Here is a 22,900-nt window from a genome sequence, read left to right as displayed (position 1 = left end):
CATGTGAGTGAAATAAGAAGAGCAAAAATGACTTGAAGATTTTGGACTGAGCGTCTGAGAAAATCAAGTTGAGACAGATGAGACTGTGAATGGAGTGAGTTTGAGAGGCAAGAAGAGGAGATCTGGACCTGTGGCATTTAAGGATTCCATTAGAAATCTAAGTGGACAAGTTCAGTGGGCAACTAGGTAATGACTCTGGAACTCTGAAGTGAATCTGTGATATGTATATCAATTTGGGATCCTGAGCATGTAGATTATGTCCTCAGCCAGGAGATGATATCATCAAATAGTTGAGAGTAGATGGGAAAAAGAAGAAAAAGGATAAATTTCTGAGCGTTGAGAGATTGGGAACAGCCAGGTGGACTGAGAAGTAGAGGCTAGTACAGTAGCAGGGAATCCGGGAGGGTGGAACCTGGAAGCCAAGTGAAGAGAGTAAGTAAGCTCCCAGGAGGGAGTAGCTGTCAGGGGAGTGTGCTAAGGCTGGGTGGAATGATTGTGAATGGATCTGTTTGAATTTAGCAATGTGGGGGTGACATTGTTCACATTTTCAAGAGCAATTGTGGTACAGTATATGAAAAGCTGATTAGAGTAAGTTTAAATAGAATCTGGACGGTGAATATACTGTAATTAACTCTTTCAAAAAGTTTTGCTGCAAATATGTTAGAGAAACAGCAGCACAGAGAAAGTGGGGTGAATAGAAAGTTCTTTTAACTTTACATCCCAATTCAGACAACTCTTCCAACTCACCAAAACCTCCAATCCGTTGATTCTGTCACTATGTCATAATTCCTACATCCTTGATATTATTATTTTTTCTTCTTTACTCAGTTTCAATTCCATGGTCAATCAGAGCCACTCTTGTGTACATCCTCAATTCTCTTGTTGCTTTCTATTTTTGTATTTGCAGGGCAAAACCACAGCCCTACCTGAATTCATTGCTCTGTCACCTGTACACTTGCACATGTGCAATGTGACTGGAAAAAAAATGACTGTGAATATGACTGGAAAAAAATATAAACAACTCTCATGAATCCACTTAAATTCATGACCACATTCCTCATTTAGCTAGCTAGTGCTAAAACAAAAATCTGTTTTCCCTCTCAATCTTTGAGAGTCACAAGACTATTGTGTTGCTACATTTTCTGTTGCTCATAGCAGAATATCAGAAGCTGGATAATTTATAAAGAAAATGAATTTATTTCTTACAGTTAGAAAAGCTTTTAAGTCTGTGGTTGAGGGGCCACATCTGTCAAGGGTCTTCTTGCTTTGATGACTCTGCAGAGTCCCAAGGTGGTGCAGAACATGTCAAGGCAAAGGGGCAGAGTATGCTAATATGCTAGCTCAGCAATCTCTTCCTCTTCTTATAAAGCCAGCAGCTGCACTCCTGTGATCATCCACAAGTCTATTAACTCATTAATCCATTGATTCATGAATAGATTTAAATCCATTCATGAGGGCAGAGCCCTTATGCCCTAGTCACATCTTACAATACAGGTTCTGCCTCTCAATACTGCCACATCAGGGATTAAGTTTCCATGTGAGTTTTGGAAGGGACATTCAAACCACACCATTTTATACCTTCTCACCTTTTTTCAAACTTCTATCACCTTCTTCCTCATTCTCAGTTTTCAGTTTTAATTAATGACCTTACTTCCCATTTTACTAAGAAAATTGAAGCAAAGGGTAGAAACCTTCCACAGACTCCCACCACATCATCAACCCTCTTACCAGCATCTATCCCATATATGTGCCTTCCTGATTGATACTATGGTAACTATCAATGCACCTATGTATAACTAATCCCTCCACTTTCATGTTAGATCCCATTTTGCCTCCTGTCACTTCTAAGAATCCTCCTCTCTGATGTTTGCATTATAATTCTCCCCCTCTCTTTTATTAGTACTCTCAGCACAAGAGCATACCATTATTTCTTCCATCTTAAAGGAACCGGAAAAGGTAGGAAGTGTTGATCAGAGGGAAGCATGCCTGAAATTGCGGTTGTGGAGAGCTTGTAGTTGACGATGACAAAATCTGGCTATTTACATAATAGTGACTGAGGTTAAGTAGAGAACATCATTGGAAGAGAGGAGTTCATTGAACCTTGAGGCCAAAGGGTTGGAAGAAATACTTTGATTGCCAGAATTAGAGCAGAAACATTGTAAAAGAGAATGTTCATGAACCAGAAGACGATAATGAAGACTTTATAGAGAGGGTTTTGGATATCAATAGATCACTAACAGTAAGTGGTAATGGGTGTGTTAGCTTAAAAAGACGGGTGTGGTAGCTTAAAAGAGAATGGTGTGAGCCAGGCTTGGTGGCTCACACCTGTAATCCCAGTACTTTGGGAGGCTGAGGCGGGTGGATTGCCTGAGGTCAGGAGTTCAAGGCCAGTTTGGCCAACATGGTGAAACTCCGTCTCTACTAAAAATACAAAAAATTTAGCCGGGTGTAGTTGCTTTAATCCTAGCTACTTGGGAGGCTGAGTCAGGGGAATTGCTTGAACCAGGGAAGTGGAGTTTGCTGTGAACTGAAATCATACCACTGCACTCCAGCCTGGGTGACAGAGTGAGACTCTGTCTCAACAACAACAAAAAAGAGAATGATGTGAAGTAGTAATGGGGGTCAAGAAGAAACAGTTACTTCACTGGCAAGCTGGTGGAATAAGGGCCATGGGAAATAACAGCCACCATGTGAGAGGAACGCATAGGAAATGATGTCCTTGGGGAAAAGCCAAATTTCTACCAGGTAAATAAGGTGAGAAAACATTCCAAAAAGGGATTAAGAATATAGAGGTCAATGGGTTATTTTTAAAAATCCACTGTGGCATTTTATACAGTTTACTCTCATTATGGTCTTTTGCATGGTATATGCTCAGATATTTGTGTAAGGAATGAATCACCTTGTCTTTGTTTCAAGTTGAATGGAAGAAAATAGGAAACTGAGAATAAAAACTTTGTTTACCAGAAACTTGATTTAGTCTTGCTACTCAAGCTTCTTTAACTATGAAATCGGGATCTAACTGAATATATGATGAGAATTTCTGATGCAGATTTTAATACTAAAATGAAGATACATTTCTTTTAAACATTTAATTATTAAATAAATAGAAAGCTGCTAAAGATATTTTTACTTTTCTTCTGTAATTTCTTAAGCAATATCTAAGGTTAATTTAATAGATAGCAGAGACATTGCAAATTAGAGCAAGAGGATATAGGTTTCCCATTAGATGCTGAGATTTGAAGTCAGGTGGTCTCTTTAGCCCAGGGTAGTGGTCCAGGACATGCTTACATAGAAATGACTTTGTACATCCTCAGGAAGCCTAGATTTGACTTTGTCAAAACCAAAGTTCATTATGGCATTTGCACTTCAGCTCCTTGTGTCCTGAATTATAATAGTAATAACTAATATCAATATGAAAAATGATAGCTGGGAAAGTCATATACAATATATCATTTAATCTTCTCAAAAACTGTAAAAGAACCATTTTATAAATGAGAAAAATAAAGCTCAAACAAGTTAAGTGATGTGCCAAATTTGCCCTCACTACATAGGGAAGCTGGAACCAAACTGTAGTCAGATTCTAGTCCAGCACTTTTTCCACCTCATCTCTCTGTAAAAATCTTTAAACACTTTCTTCTGATGGGGGGAAGAATTTGCTCATATTCCAGTGAGTTTACAGGACTCTAACCACATGTCAACCAAAGCAGCTCTGTCTTTACATAGTCCAATTCTAGCCTCAGATTTTATTGGAAGAAAAGGATCTATTGGTAGTAAATATTTGAAAGTGACCATATTAATACATTATATTCCAGTGCCATCAACTAATATTGATGATATCTAGCTACCCTCAGAGTTCCAGGTTAGATGGGGAAAGTTTTTTCTTCTCTGGGAGAATGCTTGGACAGTGCTAGGTTTGAAGAATAAGATGGAATTTAGGTGGGTGCAAAAGTAATTGCGGTTTTTGCCATTACTTTCAACAGCAAAAAATGCAATTACTTTTGCACCAACCTAATACTAGGTTTGACGGATAAGCATGGGGTTAGTAACAGTCAAATGACTTGCACTGTGATTGGTTGGATATTTGTGTGAGACTATATAGCCACTAATCACTGCCATTATAAAAGAGAGAAAACAAAATCCAGAAGAAAAAGATTTGTGTTGTCATGGCAATAGTTTAACATTGTACTCATTAAAGCTTGTCTTAACTGACTAGCTAAACTGTGACTTAGAATATGTGCTATTTACCCTATAATTAGGACACTGACTTACTAGAACAAAAATGTTACTAGCTTTTTATTCTCATAAGGGGCTTTACAGCTGCAAAAATATAAAAAGAGTCATAAAGAAGAAATTACTAATTTTGGCACAGAGGATAGAAAATTGAAGTTTTATAATATTGAAAAGCACAAGGGAGTGTGAAATGATGGAATAAATCTATTAAAAAAAATAAAGAATTAACTTCTTAGGGGTTTTGCTCCCAAAAATCAAAAGCTTGTTGCATAACTGAAAGTGATTTTAGCAAGAATATTAGATTTTCTGTTCAATAAAATATCCTAAATATCTTAAGAGTAATGAATATGCAAACTAGATTATACTAGATCCTTTTAATATTTTACAGTAATATATACCACTTATATACCTTTTTATATTCTTTTCATTTTCATAAATTCTCTCTGACCTTTGCTAACCCTAATTTAAGCTCCTGATCCTTAATATCTGGGGTAGATTCAAGGTCAAAATACATTTCATGTCATGCCTAATCCAATAGAGTGACATATATCTGAAGAAACAAATCACTTCAAGATTTAAGTTAGCAAGACTTTTTTACATGTATACTCATACAGAAACTAAAATATTGAGTCATAAAGTCAGTGTAGTTTAAATTAGGGGCTAATTTTCTCACCTGAGATAAAGTAATTCTAGTATGTTTCTCTATATAGTAACAGTTTTTCAATTATAGTCAAATTTTAAAATAGTCATTTTTAAAATATGATGTACTACAAATCGCCTTACAAATTTTACTTTGTTGCTATTTTCAAAATATGCCATTTCTAATAAAATGTATCATAACTATAAACTCAATAAGAAATTTGTACACAGTGTCTCATCATAATTTCATTTACAAATTAAACATTTGTGCTCCCTTCTAATTTTTGGTAACAAGTCAAATAAGTTAAAACCTCTAAAAACATATCTCAAGCTATTTTAACCAAATAAACTTTAGATCTTAGTGGATTACATAATTATGTTATATATAATATTTAAGTGGAAAACATAAATATATATAAATTGATACTTTAATATTTTATATGGTTATTTAGTAGAATAACTGATTTTTGAAGTAATTTATTCAAACAGGATAACCGTTAATATAACAGTATATATAGCATGGTGGCTAAAGGTGTGGCCACTAGACTCAGACTGCCTCAGTGAAATTTTAATGTTAGCACCTGCCTACCAGCAAGACTTTGAATACATTACTCACTTCTCTGTGCCTCAGTGTCCTCATTTGGGAACATAATAGTGAGTGCCTGATTGGGTTACCTGAGGCTCAGTTGAATTGATAAAGAATTTACACCCATACCTGCAACATCATAAGTACTCCTGTGTTAGCTTTTACTGGCAAAATCTGAAGAGCAAAGACATCCTAACTTTTTATCGTGAAAATGTTGTAGTGTATATTTCTTTATTTTTCCCCATCTTTTATTATTCCTTTTTATTTTCTTCCAAATTGTATTAGACATTTTTTTTCATATTCTAATTCTTGGCATAGTTCAGCACTAATCTGATATTGGAATATCATTTTTCCGTAGGCTTTCTCCTTTTATCCATATAATTCTCTGTGACAGCACACTAAAAGCTTCTCATTCTGGGGGTAAAGCTGAGCAGAATGTGGAGGACAAGATCTTTCAAAAACACTGCAGTTTACTTTCACTTGTGACACCCTTCCACCTCTTTACTAGTATGAATCTTTAATTTGCAATGTATGTACTGAACCATAGGTCCTTTAAGCAAATGTTTGAGAGGTCTGTGAATAGTACAGTAGAAACAAGCAGAGCTACTGATACTCTCACGGCTCATTTCGGTTTGTCTTCCTTATCTATATGAAAGGGGACCATAAAGAGAGGTTGAATTAGTTTCAATACAGCCCTAAGCATTTTCTGTGGTGTTTTTTGAATTACTGTTCAGTACAGTTAAAGTAAATAAGCAAATTAAATGTAAGAGAATGAACTTGGCAACACCTTAGTTTATAATTCTGATTTTAACAAATTCTATTATATTAATGCAGATAATACTGATGCTGCGTTGTAAACATTTAGGCCCGTAAAATTATTGAATTACTGAAGAATGACAGAGAATCACAGAATAAACTTAAGGTTAGAAAACACTTAATGCTTCCTGCCTCAAGTGAGATGCTAGACTTGAGGCCAAATCTTACTTGAGGCAGAAATATTTTTCTACAGCATCTAACCTTTGTTCTACATTTCCAGCTTGAGGAAATTCACTGCTTCACTGTGTTGGAGAGCTCTAGATCTTAAACGTTCCTTTATATTAAGCTAAAATTTATCTTCTGTCCCTTCCATAAATTCCTAAATGCTGTCATGACAGTCCTTCGGGCATTAGAAGACAGCTAGCCTTAATCCATCTTTACCCTATTCTTCAACTGCTTCTCCTTTCTAGGTTCAAAATCCTCAGCTCCTGTCACTACTTCTCAAATGGTATTATGCCCAGGCATCTCACTTCTGGATGGTCACTAATTTGTAAACTTTTCTTTGAGATCAGGAGATCAAGGCCATCCTGGCTAACACGGTGAAACCCCATCTCTACTAAAAATACAAAAAAAAAAAAAAATTAGTCGGGTGTGGTGGCAGGTGCCTGTAATCCCAGCTACTCGGGAGGCTGAGGCAGGAGAATGGCATGAACCCGGGAGGTGGAGCTTGCAGTGAGCCAAGATCGCGCCACCGCACTCCAGCCTGGGCGACAGAGCGAGACTCCGTCCCAAAAAAAAAAGAAAAAAAAAAAAAAGAAATCAATCTTCTCACGCCTGTAATCCCAGCACTTTGGAGGCCAAGGTGGGCAGATCACTTAAGATCAGGATTTCGAGACCAGCCTGGCCAACATGGTGAAACCCCATCTCTACTAAAAATACAAAAATGAGCCAGGTGCGGTGGCGGGAACCTCTAATCTCAGCTACCTGGGAGCCTGAGGCAGGAGAATCGCTTGAACCTGGGAGATCGAGGTTGCAGTGAGCCAAGATCGTGTCACTGCACTTCAGCCTGGGAGACAGGGTGAGAACCCATCTCGGAAAAAAAAAAAGAAATCGAGCTTCATTTGTACATCAGTGAATCAAATATTAATCATGCAATGTCATGCATATCACTTAATGCTGTAACAGGTGTAGACCTGCTGCAATAGACAACAAAGGTGAACAAAGTATTTTGAAATCAGTGTTCTGAGGGTGTACTGACTGGATATTAAGTGTAAGACAGAGCTGGAAGGAAAAAAAAAAAAGCCAGCTGAGTGCTGGAGAAAGCAAAGTATATAGTGATAAGGATCTGGACTCCATAGCAATGGAAAAGGAATGGAGTGAATAATTATATGAGATGTTTCAAAGGAAAAGCAATAGGATTTAGAAAAACGAGTAAATGCTATGTGTAAAGGGAGAATGATTCAAAGCATACTTCATGCTTGGAAGCATGAGTGACTGATAAAAATGTTAGTGCTATTGTCAGAGATTGTGGGATAAAGAACGAATTTGCAAGCAAAAGGGAGAAAATGATGACTTTGCTTGCATTTGGGGCAAAATGAAGACATCTGTTTAGAAATCTTCCTTAGAAATTTAGAGATATGGGACTAGAGGTTTATGTAGCTGGGATTTATCTGAGAAACCATCAGATTCAAGACAATAATTATAGTCCAAGAACTGATTAGTCTGATGGACAGACTGACAAGAAATATAACAAAAGACCTGGCTTTAAGGAGATATGACACAGTTCATGCCAGAAAGCTTGGAGGAAGTATAAAAGAAGCAGATCTTTAATGCAAGTCACATGTAGAAGACATTAGTAAGCTTATATTTTTAATATTCTGGAAATGTTGACTGGATGAGTAGCTAATAGCGACTGTAGGAAATTCAGTCTGAATTTTTAAAAACTTGTTTTTCTGGGCTCAAATTCTAAAATTCTACATTTGTTTTTATCTTTAGAGTTTCTGAAGACCACAGCATGTTGAAAAAAAAAGAAAATGTACTCATTTTTGGCGGTCACAACCATATATTCTTTTTAAAAGTAAATATTCATTTAGTAAGATTAAGAATTAAAAACAACTCATTATAAGAAAATGTGGACTTATAATATGTTTTTGTTTTAATACTGTAGTCACTAAAACATGAAATTCATGAGACCCAAATATCCAGATGAAAAGAAACCAGCCATCTGAATGATTTTGTCTGTATAATGCTTACATCTAGATAGACCCAGATGATTGATAACATTCACAATTTTCTGTGGAATATTGAATTTTTTGCTAATCAGGTTTCTTTAGAATTGTTTTTAATTTTTTGCTTAATTTTAATTATATGCTTATGATTGAGAGTACAAAATTCCAAAAGCTTATGAAAATTAACATTTGCCAGCCACATGTTGTGGCTCACATGTGTTATCCCAGCACTTTAGGAGACTGAGGTGAGAGGATTGTGTGAGTCCAGAAGTTCAAGACCAGCCTGGACAACATAGCAAGACTCTGTCTCTGCAAAAAATTTAAAAATTAACTGGGCAGGTAAGGTGGCGCACGCCTGTAGTCCCAGCTACTCAGGAGGTGGAGGCCAGAGGGTGACTTGAGCTCAGGAGTTTTAAGCTACAGTGAGCTATAATAGCACTACTATACTCCAGCTGGGGTGACAGAACCTGTCTCAAAAAAAACAAACGCACACACACACAAAGAACATTTAAGTGTTTTAGATGTTCTGGAATTTTAGGAGACTTCTCTTTGAATATTGTACTTCTTTATTTTTCTTCAAAAGTACCTCTTTGATTACATGTTTGTGTCTATCTGTGTAGATATAGATATCTTTTCACTGTTCTGGGGGTGGGGGAGAGTTTATATGCCACTGTACAACATTCTCATCGAAATGATCTCCCTCAATGATTTTGTGTATATGTGTGTGTGTTCAGCCACAATTCCTTCCGAAGACACCTACCGAGGCAAATGCAGGTTTCCAGTGTTGATTTTAGCATGGGCACAGAACCTGTTTTACAAAGAGGAGAAACAACAACCAGCATTGGGAGGATAAAGCCAGAACTCTACAAACAGAGATCAGTTGACTCTGAGGGCAACCAAAAAGAAGATGTCAAAACCTGTGGGAAACTTAACTTTACCCTCCAGTATGATTATGAAAATGAACTTCTAGTTGTTAAAATTATCAAAGCCTTAGATCTCCCTGCTAAAGACTTCACAGGAACTTCTGACCCTTATGTGAAGATGTATCTTCTTCCAGACAGGAAAAAGAAATTTCAGACCCGCGTGCACAGAAAGACTTTAAATCCTGTATTTGATGAAACTTTTCAATTTCCTGTAGCATACGATCAACTAAGCAACCGAAAACTACATTTCAGTGTATATGATTTTGACAGATTTTCTAGACATGACATGATTGGGGAAGTGATTCTTGATAATTTGTTTGAAGTCTCTGATCTCTCCAGGGAAGCCACAGTATGGAAAGATATTCATTGTGCTACCACAGTAAGTAGTAATTCCACCAATGTATTGTTTTTTATTTGACTTACAGTGATACATGAGTAATTATTTCCCCAAATTATTGGGATAAGTCTTACAGAGTTATGGAATTTATGTCTAAGATCCTGCAAAGGTAGGATTTCATTTCTACTACTAATAATTCAGTCACCTAATGCTGAATATATTGGTAACCCTAGTGATTGTGTAAATAAAAAAAAAGCTCTTATAAATTAACAGAACTTGTAGACTATTTCTCCTTTAAAATATTTATCTGTAATATAAATATCCTATCTACAGCACCCAGTTTCCTCATGGTTAGTATTGGTTTTCATTATTTAAGATAATTTTGTTAAGTTCATTATTTTAGAAATTATTTCACTCTCTAAGAATAATGACTTCATTATTTAAGATAATTCATCAAATCAAACCCAAAATGTACTTTGATGCTATTTGAAAAGTCCTTGGTTTGATATGAAACAACCCATTACTTCAGAAGCTTTCATAGAATACACACAATTACAATATATGAAATGATCAATGATCAAGAAGTAATCATTGTTTACATTAAAACTTCTTTTTCATTACAAAATACTTTTTCTGATTATAAAATAATACCAACTTCAGTACTGAAAATTTTATAAACAGAGTAAAAACACATAGCATAAAAGTAAAATAATCTACAGTGCTACCAATTATATATAATATTTTGGCATATTGCTTTCCAACTTTTTGCTCTGCGTATTTCAGAATATTAAGAACATACCAAGCTTAATTTTTTTCACACCAATTTTCTTTCATTCTATATTCGTTTTAGCGCATGATGTTGAAATACATGATCCATTTATTTAACCATTTTCTTACTGTTAGACACTTAAGTTAGGCATAAATTTTGTTATATGAAAAATTGTGGGGTTTTTTGTAAATCTGTTTTTTTCAAGATTATTTTTCCAGTATAGAATTATAGATGTGGAATTAGAGAAGTGATCTCTTAAGTTAGATTGCTTGCTTTAGTTTATTAGCTTTTAAATGGGGACATTTAATTTTTTACCATCAGGTTGTTTTTACATATTTACCATCTTTTGTTGGAGTTGTAATACATCTTATAAGTTTAAAGCGTTGAAGTTTTGAACAGAGACAAGGAATTATTTAAAACATAAGGATACTTCTTTATTCAGAATAGCTCCTTTTGTGTTTTTCCAGTTATGAATGTTTTACTAATTACAATCAGTATGTGGGATAATTATATTGTCATTGTAAATTATGTGGATAAATTAATTTGAAAATTTATGCTGCCCGTTCAATGTTGTATTCCAGCATCATAACATTTTTAGTTGTTGAATTCTTGTGTCATAATCTCTATTGTGATATCTATTAGGGAACAAAGAAGGAATTTTGAAAGTGGATCATATTTCAAATGCACAGTGGGGCTCTTTTGATTTCACATTTGTGTTCATTTTATTACCTATATTCCCACAGGGAAAACATGATGAATACTGATTTTTATTGTTTTTAAAAATAACACCTTCTAGAATTCTACAAATGCAGATGGCAGTTAATTGTTAGATTATTTCTCTTGATTCCTCAGTCTTATTGTTACTTTTTATTCATTCAACAAATATTTACTGAGTACCTATTTATGCTTAGCATGCTCTAAGTACTAAGGTTGCAAAAAACACATTTTTTTATTAAAAAGTGAAGTATGTTCTGTACATATATTCAGGCTCGGAGGTATATAATCTGCCAATAAAATCTAAAAATTAATATAATCGGCTAGGAGATTGACAGTGAATTTTTTTTTTTTTTTTTTTTAACATTCATACGTTTCCAAACTGGTTCTACTTAGAAAAAAGTAGGATTCCTTGTGAAAACTTTAGTTTCTCATTGCCAATAATATTTATTCATTGTTTGTTAATATTAATAAATTACTTAAGTTTATTTTCAGCTCTCCCATATGGCTGGAATGTTAGTTTTTACTTCTGTTATAAAAATTACCACAAATTTATGTTACACAAACATTTTACAATTTGGTTAGAAATCTTTTATAATTTGGTTAGAAATACAGTTTGGTTAGAAATTACCACAAATTTAGTCTTACACATACATTTTACAGTTTGGTTAGAAACCTGATATGGGGCCAGGTGCGGTGGCTCATGCCTGTAATTCCCAACACCTGGAGAGGCTGAGGTGGGTGGATCACAAGGTCAAGAGTTCAAGACCAGCCTGGCCAGCATGGTGAAACTCCATCTCTACTAAAAATACAAAAAATTAGCCAAACATGGTGTCACATGCCTGTAATCCCCGCTACTCGGGAGACTGAAGCAGGAGAATTGCTTGAACCTGGGAGGCGGAGGTTGCAGTGAGCCAAGATCGCGGCCACTGCACTCCAGCATGGGCGACAGAGCAAGACTCCGTCTCAAAAAAAAAATAAAAATGAGAATCTGACATGGATCTTACTAACTTAAATAAAATGAATGTGGTTGACAGGGCTGCATTCTTTTCTGGAGGCTCTTAGGGAGACCCATTTTCTTGCTTTTTCCTGATTCTAGAGGCCACAGGCATTCATTGCCTTATATTGGGCCCCAGTGGGTAATCTAGGAAAATCTCCCCATCTCAAAGTCCATAATCTTAATCACATCCACAAAGCTCCTTTTGCAATTTAAGTAACATTATTCACAGATTCCAGGAATTAGGGGATGCCCATCTTTGGGGCTACCTTTATTCCACCTGCCACCTCTGCAGACATTCTCATTTCAGAATTCTGAATATAAAAAGAAGTTGGCAGAAAATAAAACTCATTTTTAGATTATTCTAATAAAAGAGCATTCTCCTTTAACTAGAACATTGAACCACACATTGTTCGGAATATTGCTTCTGGATTTTTGTTTGGAAATATAGTAATGAAACCTGAATTTCTAGACTATGTGGCCAAATATTATGGTTAGGGTAGTATTTAATTAAAATTTCTGTTCAGCCTTTGAAAAATCATTAAGCAATGTTACATCTTCTTATTAGTAAAAGTGGAAAAAAAATGATGCAGGTGGAAATTTCATTAAGAAACTTTCTTTTTCTATTCACACATCATTCATTTTTAAGAATTTCATGCAGAAATTATTGAGTCTTCTAGAAAAATAGAGAATAAGAGAAAAGAAATAAAAAGCAATGTAGGATATGCTCTCACTTGTTTAAGTCTTATGGAAACCTACAAAGGCAAATCAAACTGTGCAGACACAGATATAAGAGAGTTTATGTAACAAATAAAATAAATATTGGATTAAAAGACTATTGGCTGGGCACGATGGCTCATGCCTGTAATCCCAGCACTCTGGGATGCCAAGGCGGGTGGATCACCTGAGGTCAGGATTTTGAGACCAGCCTGGCTAACATGGTGAGTGAAACCCCGTCTCCACTAAAAATAAAAAATTAGTTGGGCATGGTGGCACGCAGCTGTGATCCCAGCTATTTGGGAGGCTGAGGCAGGAGAATCATTTGAACTGGGAGGAGAAGGCTACAGTGAACCAAGACGGCGCCACTGCATGCCAGCCTGGGCAGCAGAGTGAATCTCTGTTTCAAACAAACAAACAAAAAAAAACTATCAGATTAAAAGATAATGATGACAAATATAAATATTCTTATAATTCTTACAACTTTGTAATTGTAAGAACTCATAACTAAAGTTTTTTTTGAAATAGTCATTTATGAGATTTTTAAAGAGTGCCTTTATATAATTGCAAATCTCCAATTTAATTTAAACCAAAATTTACTGGGGAAAAAAATACCATTTTGCAATGAGTTTGAAAAGCACTAGCTGGTGTATCTTTAATTTTTTATGATTCTTCTTAGAATCATTAAGACTTGCTTTATTATCATATTGTTGTAAATGCCATGGCTGTCTTTTTCCTTCTTCATGCTAATTATATAATTATATCTCATAATTGTTGCAGAGAAGACTCTGTGAAAATCAGACCTAGGGGCTTTTGTGATTGTTGTTTTTAAGGGTCTTAAGTGTCGCATTCCCACAAATTTTCATCACAGAGTCTCTATCGTATTTTTTTCCACAGGTGCAAAGGCCTGTCCAAGGCCTTATCCAAAAAAAATCTTCCTAGAACAGTTCATCCCCCAAAATTTTCTGTTCTACAGCATTTGATTCAAATAACTTTAATTTGATTAAATATTTACTGAGAACTTTCTATGAACGAAGTTTATATTTAGTTCTAAAACTGAAAGAAAGACTAGTAAAATACAAGTTTTACTCAAGGACTTTAACAAAGGAGACAAACAGCAGGAAATAAAGTATATGCCTCAGTGTAAATTATTATATAACCATTTCCTGATAGCCTCCACAAATGTGGTCTTGTCTACACACACACTTTTTGGTACTGACTGTATCCCATATGAAAATATTTCAGATTGCCTTTCCATGATGATAGAATTCTGAAGAAAAGAGTTGGGTGATTCTCAAAGAAAAAAACAGCATGAGGAAAAGGAAATAAATAAGACTGTAACATGTTTTCAGGGGACAGAAAAGTGAAGTGTGAATATGAAATGAAGAGACTAAAGGGAACACAAACCAAAATGTTATATTTTATCTATAATCAAGAGGACATTTAATGTCATTGGAATTTCTATTTTATTCTTTTTTTTATTAGAAGAGTTAAATCAGTGAAGCCATTACCTCATATGGCAACCTGTGTGCACAATGGATCAGAGTGGGAGATTGTGAAATGTGGTGCTCAGTAGGAATGTAACACAGACTAGATGAGATGAGCAAAGCCTGATTGAGGCTGGTAGCAACGAGAATGGAAAGAAGCTAATATATGCTAATGAAAGCATTGTCTGCTTCACTTATTTAAACATTCTGCAGGTGTTTGTCTTGTGTCTGCCACTAGTCTCTGAGCTTCTGGAAAGCAGAAATCATCTTGTATATCTCTTGCATCCCTTACATAATATGAGCACTTAGTGGTTAATGAATAAATGCTTTTTGAATAAATAACGTAGCAAATTTTCATATGGGGTTAAGTGTAGAGTTGTATAAATACAGATCTGCCACTACCAGAGGAGAAAACAATGCAATGTTGTACCCTATTGATTACAAGTAAACAAGGATATGCTTAGGTATACTTTGTTAATGTTAGCTACCTTTTGCAGACAAATTCTTTTTAATATTCAGGGTATGGCACCCATATATATATATGAAATAAAGCAGGAACATTTAAAATTTATTAACAAAAATGTTATCAGGTTGAAACAAGAGGCACATATTTCATATTTATGATTTCATTAATAAATTATATAAGAAGGATTAATATTTTTCAGGAAGTAGCAGTTGTTTTGAAATTTGATATTGACAAAAGAAGCAATAAAGGTGAATCTTCATTCTGTGCAAAATTTTTGTTTTCACTTTAGCAATCATCCTACTATATATCACAAATCTGGCAAGCCAACCACCTTTAATACTAGCATAGAAACATCTCCAGCATGAGGAATAACATTAAAAAACAATGTGTACCCTATGCTGCTATTTCTGAAATGTAAAGGAGAAATATATATTCATATTCAGTTATATATACAAAAAAAAGTCTATGTAAAGGCATACAAGAATGTAGTAGTAGGAGTTAGCTATTGGCAACCAGATAGAATGAATATATGGTAGTAACTGGATGAATGACTACAGAAAAAGAATTATTTGCAGCATGTTGCTTTATATACATTTTATATTTAAGCTATTATGCATAATATTATTGAAACGTCGAATTTTTTTAAAATGTCAATCACTATAAAGACTATTTTTTTTTTTTTTTTTTTGAGACAGAGTCTCGCTCTATCCCTCAGGCTGAAGTGCAGTGGTGTGGTCTCAGCTCACTGCAACCTCCACCTCCCCAGGTTCCAGCAACTGTCCTGCCTCAGCCTCCCAAGTAGCTGGTATTACAGGCGTGTGCCACCATGCCCAGCTAGTTTTTGTATTTTCAGTAGAGACGGGGTTTTACCATGTTGGCCAGGCTGGTCTCAAACTCCTGACCTCAGGTGATCTGCCCACCTCAGCCTCCCAAAGTGCTGGGATTACAGGCGTGAGCCACCACAGCCAACCAAGACTAATGTATTTGGAATATTTGAATGTAGTTTTCCTGTGCATACTCAAGAAGCCATTGAAAAGATAGGTAGACAAGGAAAAGATTTCCTTTTTTTTTGAACAGAACTACCTTCATTTGCATATTTATTTACTTACCTATTCAATGAAATTTTCTTTTTGCACCAACTGTGTTCTACACACTTTAAAATTCTTACAAGTAAGGAAGTTGCTTGTGTATATCACATTGACCTGATTACAGGTATAAAATGTTTGAATCTAGTATATTCTAACTAAGCATCTGTCAGGTATTGTTTGAAAGAGTAGACCTTGACAGGACAAGTACAAAGGAACTGTTGTATTCATCGTATCAGCCATTCAGAGTACTGGATGCACCTGCTGAGCTTCAGTTTGAAATAACATATTTTATTACACATTACTAAAATTTTTTAATATTTAAAATTCTTTTTAATATAGAGATGTCTTTTTAATTCTACCCTCAATCATTCTGGATCAATCATAGGATCAGAAGAATACTATATATTTTTCGCATTTAGCTATCAATGAATTGCCTTCCAAAGTTCATTAACTATGAAATATGTGTCAGCTAAGAATATTTTAAAGCGTGGTGAAATTCCAGTTTTATTTTAAGGAAAAGAGGATGATGGAAAGTGGGGCAGTAGGAAGCAAGCCTTTCTAGTCAGGGGCTATCTGTCTTACCAGGTCTCCTGGGGTGTAACAGACAGTATTGTAGCTATTGACCTGCAGGTTGGGACGATGAACCCACATCTGCTCCTCTATGAACATTCCTAGTTTTCTGTTTCATCTCTGCAATAAACCTGGCCTTGGTGTGTCACAGATTACATATCTGCTTATGGGCCACCAGTAACTGATGATAGATTAACTCAAATGATGCAAGTAAATTCCATGAACCTGTATGTACGGTCTTTTATTTTGCTAGAATTGATGGGAAGTATCTATGTTAATTTAAAATTAAATTTAACTTCAGTTTAAAAATAGTAGAGTCCTTCATATACTATCATAAGACCATGGGAGTTCAGTTCCCAAAGTATGATTTTTCTTGGCCTTAACATCTGCCTAACTCAGCCAGCCTACTTAAAGGAGCTTTGTCTCATGAGTGATATTAAATAAATCATCATAATTTATTATGTTATTTTCACGTTAGATCATATCTATGCACATTTAGAGAACAAGGTTTTGTTGTCTGATCAGTGTGTTTTGACTACTTTTACTTTCATGGGAAAGATTGCAGGTAAGTGGCTATAAAATAGCCCACAACAATTATTATATTAGCCTTTTATTAGCAGTTTAAACAGCAGCTTCCTGTAACATTGATTACAGGCTTCTGTTTTACAAAACAAAAAAGTCAAAGTTAATGCAAATCTGAACTTAAATTTGTGCCACCAGTTTTAAATGTAATTCAACAGTGATGCCATACTTTTTAGATAAATCTAGAATTGCTGGGTAAGCACTGTATGATATTTAGATGCATTGGAAGGTTGTCATTCAAAAATGAGTATCAAGCAGCCACTTAAGGAATAGTTCCCAACCATATTTTAGTCATAGTATTTGGGGTTGTTTGAAAAACAAAAGGATGGTTTTTGCCTAAATTCATCATATCTACATAATTTCCCATTTAAATTCCTACATAGTTGTACTGGTAAATATTATAACTCCCATCGAGCTTCCCCACTATATCCTTGGGACTATCCCTTTCTCTGTGTCTGTAGTTAGAGGCAATGTAGCCTCTAAGTGCTTAATGAAGCACTGGAGTCTCTGTAACAAACCCACATTGCTTTATATTCCTGCTGTGTCACTTATCTGTGTATGACTTGACCAAGTTACTAAATCTCTTTAAGTGTTAATTTTAGTATCTGTAAAATGGGAATTATAGAAGGCTAACCATAGTTTGTTGTTAGGACTAAGTAACATAAGTGATCAGCACAGTCGGATATTTGTAAGTGTTCCATATATGCCATAGGATGTATTTTATGGTGGGTTTTTGGTTATTGTTTAGGTAGCATCATATTAAATAGGAGTAAAGACCTTGATACTAAAACTTACAGTAATATCATGAGGGATAGTTTTAGGTCCTATATTTTTCTATTCAAGTTGGAAAGTTTTGAGTTAGAGCTCCTTTACATCTTTGTAGTTACTGTGTGCTGCGATTCAGTGAGTAGACACTATTGCTGCTTTTTATAATGTATGATGTATATACTCATAATGCCATCTGGCCTGGACCTCATATCCTACCTGGAGACAGTATCTCAATTATTTTTCACACATTCATTGAGGATTTTGGCATCTTCATTTCTCTCCACTTCCACTCCAGGTATCACCCTCCTGAGCACCATATTCCACTGCCTATCCTTCCTATCCCTTCTGATTTCTGACTCTACCTATTCTTTATGAACTGGCAGTTAGTTCTAACTTTCCCTACTCATTTCCACCACTCTCCTATGTGACTTCTCTGCATCAATTTCACCTCACTCAAAGCAATATGTTTCCAGGCCCGCAAGCTTTCTTACTGACTGATACCTCTGCCTGAAATGGCCATTGTCCCTGTTTCTGCCTGGGAAGCCTCACTCATCTTTTCATTTTCAATTCAGATTCATATTCTGAGAGTCAGACTTCTCCCAAGGAAGAGGGTTCTTTGGGCTTCTTCCTAAAGGAAGAGGGCTCTCTTCCCTTCCCGTTAGGCACTTTGTTCCCTCAGCAGTCTGCATCTTACAAAACCTCAGAAGCTGAAGATGCTGGATATCTCCTAGGTGTGTCTTTAGGTTCAGTGTCTGCTGTTCTCCACCCTGTTTGGTGCCTCAAAAGGCTGGTTGGTTTGGTTCAGACTTTCTGTCCTGAGGCAAGAGGACAGAAAGCCTTCTGGCAAGAAATATTAAGGCAGAAGAATGACCTTGGGAAATATATTTCTGTCCATTGCTCTCTTCCCCTGCAAGAAAACCTCAGGCTGTCTCTGCCCTTCATCTGAGAGTATGGTTTTTCTCAAAGCAGGCTTTTCTTCTGACTACTTTCTTTCTGAATCCAGGTAACTGTCCCCACTTGCTCTTTAAGTGCTAGTGGTCATGACAACCTCTGCTGTTACCACTCCAGGGTAGCTGTCTCTTGTGGTTCCTCCTCCCAGCTCACATCTTTGTGAATAGCCCTTCATGAAGCCCTCTGGAATTACTCTGATTTGTTTGTGCCATCTGTTTCCCGCTGAATCTCTCACTGATACTTTAAAGAAAGAAAATGTTTCCTAATTACAAACAGGTTAATTTCCTATAACCTTTCTGGATGATGCTGTGTATCTGACTGTACATCTACATGCTCATTACCTTAGGAGCAATCAAATTAGTCCTGTAAAGGCTGATGATAAGACAAGGCTTCAACCACAGAAAGTAAGAAAGAGCCATGATCATTGCTAAAACATTCTACTCTTTATTACATAAAGAACTTCAAAGGATCTCCTTAAATGTGGAATTCTGAGCCTAGCGCAGTGCTTCATGCCTGTAATCCCAGCACTTTGGGAGGCCGAGGCAGGTGGATCCCGAGGTCAAGAGATTGAGACCATCCTGGTCAACATGGTGAAACCTCTTCTCTACTAGTTCTAGCTATTTGGGAAGCTGAGGCAGGAGAATTGCGTGAACCCAGGAGTCAGAGGTTGCAGTGAGCCAAGATCACACCACTACACTCCAACCTGGCGACAGAGCGAGACGCCATCTCAAAAAAAAAAAAAAAAAAGTGGAATTCCACATTTCATTGCAATTGAAAAAGTAAGAATTTATGCCTCTTAAAATTAAGATTTCAGACACAGATATACATCATTTATTAATAATAGCCTGGAAAAATAGCTCTCTATGTTAATTTCATAGGTTCCAAAACATATTTTTATGTTCCCAGTTTATCTTAAAAATTTAAAATATAAATACTTACAAAATGCCACAGATGTTTCTGCTTTTTAGAGTATTCTGAATGTAAATTATCCTTTTATTAACAGTCGTGATCTTTGTGACCATTAACTATATAAATTTAAAAAGCAGATTTTCATTTCTGTCCAATGCTCTCTTATATTTAAAATATCTCATCTCTATTTTAAGTTTGCACGCTTCCTGCTTTCCTTACTGCTCCAATTCATTGCTTTCAGGTTGAATAATCAAATACCCAAATTATATAATTATATATAAATAAGATCAACATCTTAAATAAAGACCTGAGATCTTGCTCTCAGAGTAAAGGACGTAAGATTTGTAATAGGTCAGAAGTCTTTTCATACTACCTTAAAAGTTCATGGGCATATTCTGGGCAGAATTTTGAGAGTCTCATGTTTAGATCATATAATCATTATTTTAGAATTGGTAGAGAGTCCACGTTTAATCCTTTCTTTTTATAGTTTAGAAAACTGAAGCCCAAGGATGTTAAGAAAATAATTTAAATTCACAAAGCTGATTAGTAGAAGAGCCAGAACTAGGTTTTAAATCTTTCATTCCTAGTTCAGTTGTTCACCCTGAATGATATTAGAGTTTTACCATACTTGAAATGTAGCAAAGAGAAAGGAAAAGAAATGAATTTTTTTGTGAAACACGGAAGTTCAACTATTGGCTTACAGAATTGGAATCGCTAAAACTAATATAGTTTGAATTACAGAAGTTTGTAACATAATATTTGTGGCAAAAACGTATGCATAAGGCCTTTAAAACTTGTAATCCTGTCAAATCTGTCTTGTAAAACTGTGATTGATATGCCTAGGGAACTAAGCAATGCTTCTCTTTGCCTTGTTTTAAAAATCAATTGGAGTCAATATTATTTCAGAAAATATCCAGGTAATTTTTCTCTCTTAGATGGAATTAACAAAAAAATTCATATTTGGGTTATTATTCTATCAGCTGTGTCCTGGTATATTTTAATGCTTGAAGGTTGTAGGAAATAAAGAGAAGCTATTTAGCTCCCTAATGCTCCAGCAGCATAGCTGGGCCTGTTATAAGTTCTAGGAATTTAGTGTGGTTCCAAAGATACTGTTTAAAGTTGTTCTCTTTCTCCTTTGCATTTAACCAGTATAATTATTAGTTATGAACACACTCTTATAGAGTGATAAGAATATGCAGATGTTTTTTAAATGTAAATGTTCAGAATAATTCTTCTCCTTTTCTATAACAGAGTGCAGTAAGGAGTTTGCTATAAATTAAGTATCTGATTTTCTAATTTCTAAAAAATTTTTGGTACTTTATCTACTGACTTTGCAATCTAAGACCACAAAAACAATTTTGTTTTTCTGGCCACTAAAATTGTAGGCACCATTTCTATTAGGTAAAGCCACAGAGTGAAGCAGGAAAGTACAGGAGTTAAAATGCTAATGAGTATACTTTCATTAGAATCCTGGGATGGTTACCTTTAGCTGTATCACTTAGAATAAGTTGCTGAACATTTCTGAAATTGTTTCTTCATCCACCAAAAGAGATTTATGATAATATCAACCCAACAAGAATATTTTGAAAGTAAAATTAGATGATAAATGTAAAATATTTGTAAAATTTAAAGTTTCTGGTTGTCAGTTATCCCTGACATGCTACCATGCTGCACACAAAGAAAACACCTTCTTGTTATCCACTCAACTGCTGATATCCCAGCTACTTCTACGTCCTAAAGTTCTTGCCCTAAAATTTAGATTTCTTAAATGTATTACCCTCATATTTTGAAAAAATGAATGAGAGATACTGATGCCTTAACTCTTTTCCTAAATCTTAAAAATGGAACAAAATATGACAATATTATTCAAGACTATGCCATTACGTATATTGCATTAAATCCTGCACATTTAATTCAGTAAACCAGAGACCTTACTGACTGGATATCCATTTTATTCATGCTTTTACAGTGCTTTTAGGTTTTTCAATATCTATCGTCTCGCATCCTATGGTAAGTAAAAGGAAGCTGGCACCTGTCAAATACCAGTCTACAGAAAAATGTAGATAACTGGACACAGAAAATTGTGCCCAAACTCACTGTTATCATAACAAGTAGACTGCATCTGTTTATATAGAGAGGAGCAAGGATCTTACCCCCATCAACCCAGCAAACTTTTGTTTAGTTCTCCTGTTTACCAAACACTCTTCCCAGCGTCTCAGGACGTAAAGTGTTCCTTTTCTAGAAGGCCAACATTCTAGAAAAGAAGACAGAAAATAATGAAGCAAATATACAATATGCACATGAATGAAGGCACGTACTATATGAAACATGAGGCAGGGTAGGAAGTAGGCCGTGGTAGTGGAGTGGAGGCCACCCTAGATAGAGTGCTCAGATAAGAACTCTCAGATGGGAGTGATGGGAGATGAAATCAGAGAGATAGCCGAGCGTCAGGTCATCTAGAGTCTTCAGGCCATGGAAAGAGCTTTGGGTTTTATTCTGAGTTACGTTTGAGGCCATTGATGGCTTTTGTTGAGAAGTGAGCCATAGACTCCCTTAGAATCAATACGATCTCTGGCTATTATGTGGAGAATAAACTTTGAGAGCCAGAAGTGGAACAATGTCAATCAGTTCTCTAAAATAGTGAAGTCAAGTTCATCCAGTCTAGGTGTCTATATACAGCAATACTTACAGGGACTCCTTTAATTAAGAATTTTGTAAATCTATTTAAAAGCATCAAACACTCTAAGGAGAGTTGTATATAGTTTATTGCACAGATTTTCATGCCCCTATTTAAATGATGATGGAAGTTTGAGAATAAGTCTCTGTTTTTTTGCACCAATAAGCTTATGATTATCTCTTATCCAGTATGATGAAGGGAAGAGTTGTTATGAAATTTGTATCCTCTTTTTGTGTTTCAAGTTGCTCTTGTCTCAGTATCTGTGTGGGGCTATTCCTTCCTACTTCACTGTCTTCATTACACAGCTAATTTTGAGACTTGATTAGTTAAATCAAGGAAGGATTGTTTTAAGGCCTCAGCGATGTCACTTTGTGGCTCCTGATAGCTACAGTCCTTGGTTATGTTGGATAGGACAAGAGCTAAACCATTCTGGCATATATGAGGTTGGTGCAAAAGTAATTGCAGTTTTTGCAATTTTCTTTAATGGCAGAAACCACAATTATTTC

The 22,900-nt window shown here is 35.5% G+C and overlaps 1 protein-coding gene across 1 annotated transcript in view; it reads left to right on the top strand.

Annotated features, from left to right (window-relative positions):
* The window catches only part of SYT10 (synaptotagmin 10), a 64,758-nt gene that overhangs the window by 20,948 nt on the left and 20,910 nt on the right, over positions 1–22,900 (top strand). Inside the window, exon 3 of the mRNA XM_023208920.3 lies at positions 9,174–9,741. Within this exon, the coding sequence (XP_023064688.1) occupies positions 9,174–9,741 (568 nt within the window). The remainder of the gene's footprint in view (positions 1–9,173; positions 9,742–22,900) is intronic.

This window comes from Piliocolobus tephrosceles, chromosome 10, assembly GCF_002776525.5.
Source record: "Piliocolobus tephrosceles isolate RC106 chromosome 10, ASM277652v3, whole genome shotgun sequence".
Classification (NCBI taxonomy): domain Eukaryota; kingdom Metazoa; phylum Chordata; class Mammalia; order Primates; family Cercopithecidae; genus Piliocolobus; species Piliocolobus tephrosceles.
This window is presented reverse-complemented; position numbering and strand designations above follow the sequence as displayed.